General features: G+C 42.1%; 2 protein-coding genes across 3 annotated transcripts; one reads left to right on the forward strand and one right to left on the reverse strand.

The window, feature by feature from the left end:
• Positions 1-595: 595 nt before the first annotated feature.
• On the reverse strand, positions 596-3,029 carry nup62l (nucleoporin 62 like). The gene is made up of 2 exons (XM_029530192.1): positions 1,159-3,029; positions 596-1,059 (listed from the first exon to the last, which is right to left on the reverse strand). Exons 1-2 carry the CDS (start codon positions 2,740-2,742, stop codon positions 901-903), a joined length of 1,743 nt encoding a protein of 580 aa, XP_029386052.1. The 5' UTR covers positions 2,743-3,029; the 3' UTR covers positions 596-900.
• Positions 3,030-3,168: 139 nt separating this feature from the next.
• On the forward strand, positions 3,169-8,830 carry pdk1 (pyruvate dehydrogenase kinase, isozyme 1). Of its 2 annotated transcripts, none has more exons than XM_029530193.1 (11): positions 3,169-4,337; positions 4,745-4,886; positions 4,979-5,050; positions 5,104-5,339; positions 5,976-6,071; positions 6,170-6,247; positions 6,433-6,509; positions 6,671-6,769; positions 6,962-7,072; positions 7,384-7,497; positions 7,595-8,830. In XM_029530193.1, the coding sequence occupies exons 1-11, from the start codon at positions 4,229-4,231 to the stop codon at positions 7,733-7,735; spliced, it is 1,275 nt and encodes a 424-aa protein (XP_029386053.1). In that variant the 5' UTR covers positions 3,169-4,228; the 3' UTR covers positions 7,736-8,830. The 2 variants fall into 2 exon arrangements, with proteins under 2 accessions (XP_029386053.1, XP_029386054.1); XM_029530194.1 differs by having other exon boundaries at positions 3,176-4,337; positions 5,155-5,339.
• The last annotated feature ends 289 nt before the right edge of the window (positions 8,831-9,119 follow it).

A 9,119-nucleotide genomic window follows, 5' to 3' on the forward strand; every position in this document is an offset into this window, starting at 1 on the left:
ACCATGATGGGCAAAGTTTACTGCTGTGTTTGAGCTGTACTGTATTAAACTAAATGCAAGGAAGGTACAGCTGGTTCAGTGTAAGATGAATGTACATGTATACATTTTTACTTTCTTTGGTGTAGTTTCAGTACTTGCCAAAACAAGTACTTCTATCCTCTGTAGAATTTAGGTACAATATCATGTCACAATAATGAAGAGCAAACAAAAGACTCAGACGTGCAAGTGCAGGCTGTTTTTTTTTTTCCACATCACATCCTCTCACTACTGTGACATTCAGGTAGCATTCACTGTATTGTAGATAATCACTGAGATGTTTTTGTTCCATTTGGGAAGTCCAAATGAAAACTTTGTTTGTTGTATGGATTTAAAACAAAATCTGTCTTATTTGACCTTGTCAAGGATAATAAAATGCTTAAAAACAGACTGCCGCTGTATCAGATACCAAAACAGCACTGTGTCTATTTTTACAATCAATGAATTAAGCTTAACTTTTGAGTTTCAAATTGTTTTGTTACACTAACTGTCAAAACCAAATTTAGTTTTTTCGTAACCATAAAGCTGGACCTGAAGCTTTTTTTTTTTTAAATAAGAAACAATAAAAATTGCCCAATTAGTGAATTCAAGCCTTAATTCAAAGGGTTCTTTAATCATTTAGAACAAGCAAAGCCTTTACATGGGAAGAAACGACCATTTGTACTATTTTGTATAAAAACTATTGCATTGAAAATATTGATCTTTATGCAACCAAGGCTCCAAATAGCTGAGAGAAAAGCAGTTTACCAGGATTTGAAATCTATGTAAATTCAAAGCATGTTGATACCGCAAAGAGTATCACAACTTATGACAATCGAAAAATTAGTACAATATCAACATTAAGGCCGACATACTCATTTCAGATCAGTCAAACGTCAAACGAAAGGTTTTCTCCTGCTCCTTGCGCTGGTTGTCACACAGTTTGGACACTTCCTCCACTCGTCTCTGCAGAAGGACCGAGTTCTGATCGATCCACTGAAGCGAATCCATGTGGGCATTGAGAATTTTACAGATCTGCTGGAGCTAAGAAAGGCAAAAGAAAAGCACACGGTGATTGATTTTGAAACCACAAATATCAAAGCAACAAAACATGAGTCAAGTTTATCTTAAGGTTTGTCTTACTGGATCACTGGTGTCCGCTGGGCCGCTGGATGTGTTGAGGTGCTCAATGATCTCCTTCAGGTCTTGAGACATCCTCTTCAGCTGTGCATCCACGTTCTCTGCCAGCTTGTACGTTCTTTCTCGCTCTTCATCTGCGTTCTGCATGTAAATGGTCCCGCTCTGCTCTTTGACTGACTCCTCCAGCGGGCACAGTAAGTCCTCCAGCTCCTTTTGTTGGGAAAGAATGAAATCCAGTTCTTGGTTCAGCCTCCTCTGATCCAGCTTCACCTTCTCCATCTCCTTATGCAGGGATGTTATCTTCTCTCCGTTCTCTACCAGCATCCGGTCCCAGGCGTTCACCTGAGTTGCCTGCTGTAAGAAATGTCTCTCCTGGTCTTCGAGCTCAAGGCTCCACTTATTAATGAGACCCTCTAGCTGGGCATAGGTCATGACCGGAGGAGCTGTGGTTGCAGGGATTGTCGTTGCTGTGGCAGTTGCTGTGGTACCTGTGACGGACACAGGTTTGAGTCCCAACGTGAAGCCCGTAGAGGCACCTGTTGTAGCTGCAGCTGTGGTGGTAGAAGCAGGGGCAGAGGTGGACGTGGCAGTAGCTGTCCCCAGAGGTTTAAGCATAAAGGACTGAGCACCGGCACCTGCTGCGGTTGTTGCTGCAGGGGCAGTACTCGCTGCTGGAGCTGCACCCAAAGTAAAGCCTGTACCTGTCACAGCAGCAGCAGCAGCAGCAGCAGCAGCAGCAGGGACAGAAGAGGTGATTGGCATAGCAAAGAGAGTAGCTGTAGCCATAGCTGGGGCTGGGGCAGGCTGGGTCGATACAGGAGGAGCTGGGGTTGATGAAGGCTTAATCCCAAAGGCAAATCCTCCACCCTGATTAGTTGTGGCTGCAGCAGTGGGGGCTGGCTGGGGCTGGGTTCCCAGGGTGAGGGTGGTGGGAGCACTGGTGCCAAAGCTGAAGCCTCCCGTGGGGGCAGTAGAGGCTGCAGTTGTGTTCACTTGAACTTTTGTAGCTCCAAAGCTGAAGCCTCCAAATGAGAGCCCGCTGGATGTTGTCGTTGCTCCTGGTGGTGCAGCAGTTGCAGCAGCTGCAGCTGCTGGTGGTGCAGCTGTTGGTGCTGAAGCAAGTTGGGGCTGAGGCTGAGTTTGAGCTGCGGTGCCGAAGGTGAAGCCCCCACCTGCAGGGGCGGCGGCGGTGGTCTGTGCGGACAGAGCCCCGCCCAAGGTGAACCCTGACGCCGCAGCTGGAGCTGGAGCTGGAGCTGCCGTGGAGCCCAAAGTCAGGCCGGCCGCCGCCGCCGCCGCCGCCGCCGCTGTGGTCTGAGGAGTCGTGCCCAGCCCGAACTGGTTGGTGGACGTCCCGAAGGAGAAACCTCCCCCGGCGGCGGTGCTCTTCGCCGGGGTACCGAAACTGAAAGTGCCGGTGGAGTTGGCGTTGGGCTGGGCTAAAGTGCCGAAGGTGAAGCCCCCTCCGGAGGCTGCAGGGGTGGAGCTGCTCAGCCCGAAGCCAGTCCCGGCTGTCGGGGCTGTTGTCTTTTGGACTCCGAAGGTGAAGCCGCCGGAGGGCTGGCCGAAGTTAAACCCACCGCTCATTCTGCCTTAAACCGACGAACCGCCGTGCTCCGAAATCACGCAGGACAAAATGGTCACTTCCTCACCGCACAGCAGAAGCTTTTGGCGGGTTCACCTCGACTTACCGAGGAAACGTTAATCCTACTGTGACTTTCCAGACCGGATCACTTTAAAAAGTTAATCATATATTTGATAGCGTTAGTTAGACCGAGACAACGACCAAAGACTAACAACACATCTTTCACAAAAACGTGGCTCAGAGTTTCGCCGTTCCGTCACGCAGCCATTACTGTGGTTATCAACCGGAAATGACGGGTTTGGACCCGGAAGTGTTTTCCCCGGTGCTGGCACCCAACTCGCAAGTCACGCCCCCTCTTCATCAAACTGGCAGATGCAGTGTCCAATCAGAACCCCGACTGGAAACAAACCCACATTTGATTGGTCAATTTTTCTGCCTGAGTAGCGGATGTCCTTAACGAAGAGTAACTAGTTTAAGAGCAGAGCTAGCTTTAAGGCTTAAAAAGAAAAACAGTAGACTGTTTTGCTACTTTTCAGAGTTTCACTTTTAAGACGACGGTAAACACAGAAACTTCTCACTGGGAACAAACGAGTTCCGAGAAATCTGAGTCGACGTACATAAAATGAAGAATCACGGAAATGTCATCAGGGCACAAACTGAATAGTTGGCTAGTGGGCTAACGTCAATTATTACCGAGATCTTTTTTCAAAAATTGGATTGCTGAGGACTCAAAGTTCATGTTTAAACTCCAGCAGGATATATTATCACATATACCTGTAAAATGTATTTCATATAATTTAATGATATTGTCTGCTCCCGCACGGTGACGTCACGATTTTTTCTTTTTTGTAATGTATTTTATTATGTTTTTAGAGTTAAAATGTGTACAAAATATTCGCCAAGTTAACTGTTAACAATTACTGGTTTAGGGCAAAATTTGTGACAACACTTTACAACATCCATAAACCATGGCAAATTAAAAAACCTAAATACGAAAATAGTAATATATAACTTATAACTTAAAACACTGACGAGAATGAATAACTCTATTTTCAAACGGATGGATCCTTTGGCGTTTTAAGATAAAACAAATGCTACGTGTTTTGTCTAACAAACTCGACAGGCAGGGACTTCTCTTGATACGGTTGTGACTCTTTGGATTAGCTGGCGGCATACTGTACACACTAACCCGTTTAAACAAGTTGACATTTCAGGATTGAGCAACGATCAGAGTGAAGTGAGGATATCTCTGACAAGTTAAACGGTGCGTGTGACTGTGGACACACATTTCACCGGAAGGCTCGTGACAGTAGGCCGTTTATTTTAAAGGCCCGTGTTGGCAAGCTGCTGGAGTTAGCCGACAAGCTAATGTCAACACAGAGCTGCAGCTGCAGCAGCCGTCTGTCTGTCAACTTCACCGTCGTTGTTTCACTTTGTGTGGCAGTCTGAACACCTTCGGTCGAGGGACCGAGCAGCAGATCCTCCGACATGAGGATCTTAAGGTTTCTGAGGAGCAACTTGTCCATCGGGAAGGACATCGACTATTACTCCAAATTTTCCCCCTCTCCTCTTTCAATGAAGCAGTTTTTGGATTTTGGTAAGATGTGTTTCTCTGTCAAAGACACAAAGAGAGGGAGAGATCAGCTGCTGACAAAGTGATGTGTTGTAGACTGTGTGCAGCCTCATTTTAGTCTCAAGTAACCTAAAAGAGAAACACAAATGCAGGCGAACGGAGTTTTTTACGTTCTGAATGGAAACTCCTTTTATTCCTCTCCTGAATCCACGTTTCCCTCCAGTATTCCCACATTAAGTCCACAGTTTCCATTCATTCACCTATTTGAGAAAGCCACTTTTGGATTGAAGACGAGGATATGATGGAAAGGATATTAAAACATATTCTAAAATTCAGAAAAATGCAACACTCAACATCCACAATGCCCATGACTTAAAAAAAATTAATAACATAAGAAATCTGATTGTTTTGTTTTTATTTGCACCATCAAGGTTCAGAAAATGCATGTGAGAAAACGTCGTTCACCTTCCTCAGACAGGAGCTGCCTGTGAGGTTGGCAAACATCATGAAAGAGATCAATTTATTGCCAGACAACTTGCTAAGGACTCCATCAGTCCGGCTGGTCCAAAGCTGGTGTGTACAACTAGCTTTTTCTCAGCCATCTCTTGAATAATCCTGATGCCAGTGCCTGTAAATATATAAAGATGATCTCTCTTCCCTTACAGGTACATGCAAAGTCTTCAGGAGATTCTCGAGTTCAAAACCAAAAATGCAAATGATGAGAAAGTCACATATGAGTAAGTTTTTGTTCATTTTTGTTTCACTTCTTTCAAGTATCATGTTTCTTGAGTGCAAAAAAAAAAATCTATTTCATGTTTATAACAGTTTTATATTCATTTAGTTTCACAGACGCCGTGATAAAAATCAGAAATCGACACAATGATGTGATTCCAACCATGGCTCAGGGAGTGGTGGAGTACAAAGAGACTTACGGCACAGACCCAGTTGTCAGCCAAAATGTTCAGTATTTTCTGGATCGTTTCTACATGAGCAGGATATCCATGAGAATGCTGCTCAACCAGCACAGTGAGCAAATTCTCTTTTTTATTCCATTTAACCACGATCAGTGTAATACCTATAGTTGTTCTTGTTCAGGGATGAAAACCCTCAACAGTATAACATTGTGATGACAAAGTGACATTTCGGAGTAGGTTTGTCAGGGCTTTATTTTTGTGAGCGCAGCCACATTTTACTGTGGCTGGCACAGTGAACCAGGAAGCAACAGACCTCCACCTGCATAAGAGCAAGTTGTCCATCCGAATGTGAGACAAAGACTTCAGACACCCAACCAATCAACAGTAAAGCGACTGAGTAAAGAGTTGTTGGTTTAAATTCTGCATTTTCAGAGCCTGTTGGTAACATATAATCATTTAACAACAAAACTGTTAATGATCAAACTTAGAGCTGCAGTAAAAACATAGAGGTAAAAGGTCTGAATTTCAAATGGTATTTAAAAGCCAAATTCAATAATAATCTCCAGAAAATATCATGACCCTGCAAGGCATGACTGATCAAGTTGTGGTTCCTTTGTTAGTGCACATTGTGGGGGAGTTTAAAAGGAACACATTTAAATGTGTGGAAATATCAAGTCTATTGTGGTCGGGCTTTCTTTAAATTCTGAACATGATGATGCATGTTGACGTTCCTGCTTGCTTCTTCTAGCACTCCTCTTTGGTGGGAAGGTGAAGGTGAACCCAGCACATCCTAAACAGATTGGCAGTATTGATCCACACTGCCGTGTCAGTGAGGTTATCAGAGGTGAGAACTTTTAAAAACACAAACCGCCAAAGATCTCGTCATTCATGTCATCAAATGTCTTTCTGGTTCCTCTCTGACAACAAATGTCTTCTTTATAGATGCCTATGAAAATGCACGAAACCTCTGTGACAGATATTACATGAACTCTCCTGAGCTGATTCTGGAGGAATTTAACGGTAATCCTTCTGGATATAAACCAGACAAACATATTTCATTATATACATAGTAATTATTCACACATCTTCCATTGCTCACTATCTAAAGTACTTAAAACTGCACTATGATTACATAGATATGAATTGTTTGAGTCAACCTTGTCTGATGAAAATGAATTTAAACTTCCATCTGTTTATCGGGACAGTCGAAGAGCAGGACAAACCCATCACAGTGGTCTACGTTCCATCTCATTTGTATCATATGGTGTTTGAACTTTTTAAGGTAAGACTTGATTTCTGGATTCTTCCCTTCATATTTATATAGTATATATCAGTGTTACTGAGCATTACATTCTAATTAATCCTTCACTCCCCCTGTAATTCAGTCACCTTAAATAGTTAAACTAAGGCAGTTTTACATATTAAAAAAATCTCTCTCTACAGAACGCCATGCGGGCCACCATGGAGTTATATGGTGATGCCATGGAGTACCCTGCTATCCACACACAGGTCGCCCTGGGAACTGAGGATCTGACAGTGAAGGTAGATCTGCATCTGCTGGATTCATCTCTACATCTATCAACTCGCTGCATTCTCACAAACAGAATATTCTGAGAATTTCCTCAGGGAATTCATTTTTCTTTTTAAAAAAAGTCTTCCCAGCATGAAGCAGCTCATTAAAAGCGGCCAGAATGAAAATGCCACGTGCTGTTCGTGACCTGTCTTCGTCTTTAGGTGAGCGATCGTGGAGGAGGCGTGCCGCTGCGGAAGATCGACAGGCTGTTCACCTACACGTACTCCACAGCTCCTCGGCCCAGCCTCGACGGGTCACAAGCTGCCCCTCTGGTTGGTATTCCTGAGGTGGACAGATGTGAACAGTGAAACACTTCGTCCTCTCGGCTGTAGCTTTTTTTTTTTTTTTTTTGTGCTCAATTTCTAATTCAACTGCTCAGTCAACATGTAAGTGATGAATAGAGAAATTGTGAGCAGATCTTCCCCATTTACATTTTAAAATGCTGAGATTCTTTAAGAGGGTTGGCACAATGATTAAGCGAGAGAACGATATCTTCCCGTTACAGTAACAGTGATTTGAGCCACCCCACCCGGTCAGTGTCTAAGAGAGGTTTGAGACATGAGCTGTGGTTTATTTGGTCTAGGCTGGTTACGGACACGGCCTGCCCATCTCCCGGCTGTATGCACGATACTTCCAGGGAGATCTGAAGCTGTATTCTCTAGAGGGCTATGGAACTGATGCTGTCATATACATTAGGGTAAATTCGTTTTTCACGTTTTCCTTTTAGATAAACATTGTGTATTCCCCCCAAAAAAGGAAATTGGTAAATGATACGTTTTCCTTTTTCCTGTTAGGCGCTCTCCACTGAGTCCATTGAGAGGCTCCCTGTGTATAACAAGTCAGCATGGAAGCACTACAAGACGATCCACGAGGCTGATGACTGGTGCATCCCGAGCAAAGAACCTAAGGACATGACGACTTTTCGCAGTTTCTAGGTCACTCATTCATTTTTTCAGATAGAACAAGTTTTTATCAGAGTTCAGCAACTGTCAATAAAAAAAAACAAACAAAAGAACAAAAAAACGATACTTGCGTTAGTTCTGTAGGTAACCAGGACCAGATTCCTGGAGAGATGCTGCTGCAGTAAAACCTGAACAATACCAGATTCTTTAGGTCAGCACTTTTTTTAAATTGTTGTTTGAATCAGAAAATATTGATTGCTTTAGAGATCATGAGTTAGTTTATTTTATTTTTTTTAAATTTCAAGCCCTTGAACATGACTAAGTATTGTCTCCAGAAAATGTAAATGTGTGAAAACAAACCTATAATGCTCTCTGGTGGACAAACAGGAACTGCAACATTTCAAAAAGTCACATTTGAACAGCAATGATTGTGATGAGCTACATGAACTCCATTAAATTGTCATGCTTTGGCTGAAGTATCATTTTGGAAATGATGAATGTTGTTTTTATGCTTTGAGAATGACAAACATGTTTAAACCTGTATTATCTTCTAAAATACATTCCATTTTTTTCGTGGCTGCTTAGCTGGTTTTATTTTTCTGAGGTTTTTCTGGTGGCTCTGCTCAGCCATTCGCTTCTGGGTGAAATGTACTTTGGTAGAAAAGTAAGACTTGTTACACAATTTGTTGTTGCTTGTTTTTTGGTTCCTTCATAAGTTGAACATTTCTGAAGTTGTCTTGTCTTAGCAACATGTTTTCATTTAGTGCACTCTCCAGTCGAATGAGTTACATAAACAATGAGAACAAATTTTTTCCCCCATTTCTTAAAGAGCAATATTGTACCTGTTTCAACTCCAAGTGAAACAATTAAACTAAAGCTAAGAAATATTTTTATTGATGTATTAAGTCATTAATTTGGTTTGAAATATTTGGTTGTTTTAATTTTTTTATTAATTTGTAAATAAGCCACTGAAACAAAAGTACATTATGAAAGTGGTATAACTCAGTGTTACATTTTCTGGGACTCTGCAGTAGTATTATTAGGACTCTTACCGTATAAATAGGATACTACTTGACTCAGTTGCACTGTAATGACTATGTTCCAAAAAAAAAAAAAAAAGACACGAGATGAGGGCAAGAAGCTCATTTGATGTACAATTGCTTTAGTTACCTTGAATCCATTGAAACATTTGTATTAAGATTTAAAGGTAACTAAAATGAATAGTGCTTAAATTAAGTTATTCAAACACAGTTCACATATATTAAAGTTAATCTGGAGTTGTTACATTATCCGTGTTCTTCTGTGACCCTTGACCACATGTACTGAGTAAATTCTGTTGTACATGCTGTTTTTAAATAAACGTACAAATAAAAGATTCACAAAAGTAAAAGGGAGGTTATTTATGTGCATTCACAAA

The sequence above is a fragment of the Echeneis naucrates genome, chromosome 21 (assembly GCF_900963305.1).
Source record: "Echeneis naucrates chromosome 21, fEcheNa1.1, whole genome shotgun sequence".
In the NCBI taxonomy this organism is placed as follows: Eukaryota; Metazoa; Chordata; class Actinopteri; order Carangiformes; family Echeneidae; genus Echeneis; species Echeneis naucrates.

Excerpts from the sequence above, each read along its gene's own strand:
- nup62l (XM_029530192.1), bottom strand. The coding sequence starts at position 2,742 with ATGAGCGGTGGGTTTAACTTCGGCCAGCCCTCCGGCGGCTTCACCTTC. Across the intron at positions 1,060-1,158 it reads CAGCGGACACCAGTGATCCA|CTCCAGCAGATCTGTAAAAT; the intron begins GTAAGACAAACC and ends TGCCTTTCTTAG.
- pdk1 (XM_029530193.1), top strand. The coding sequence starts at position 4,229 with ATGAGGATCTTAAGGTTTCTGAGGAGCAACTTGTCCATCGGGAAGGAC. Across the intron at positions 5,340-5,975 it reads AATGCTGCTCAACCAGCACA|CACTCCTCTTTGGTGGGAAG; the intron begins GTGAGCAAATTC and ends TGCTTCTTCTAG. Across the intron at positions 6,770-6,961 it reads CTGAGGATCTGACAGTGAAG|GTGAGCGATCGTGGAGGAGG; the intron begins GTAGATCTGCAT and ends CTTCGTCTTTAG.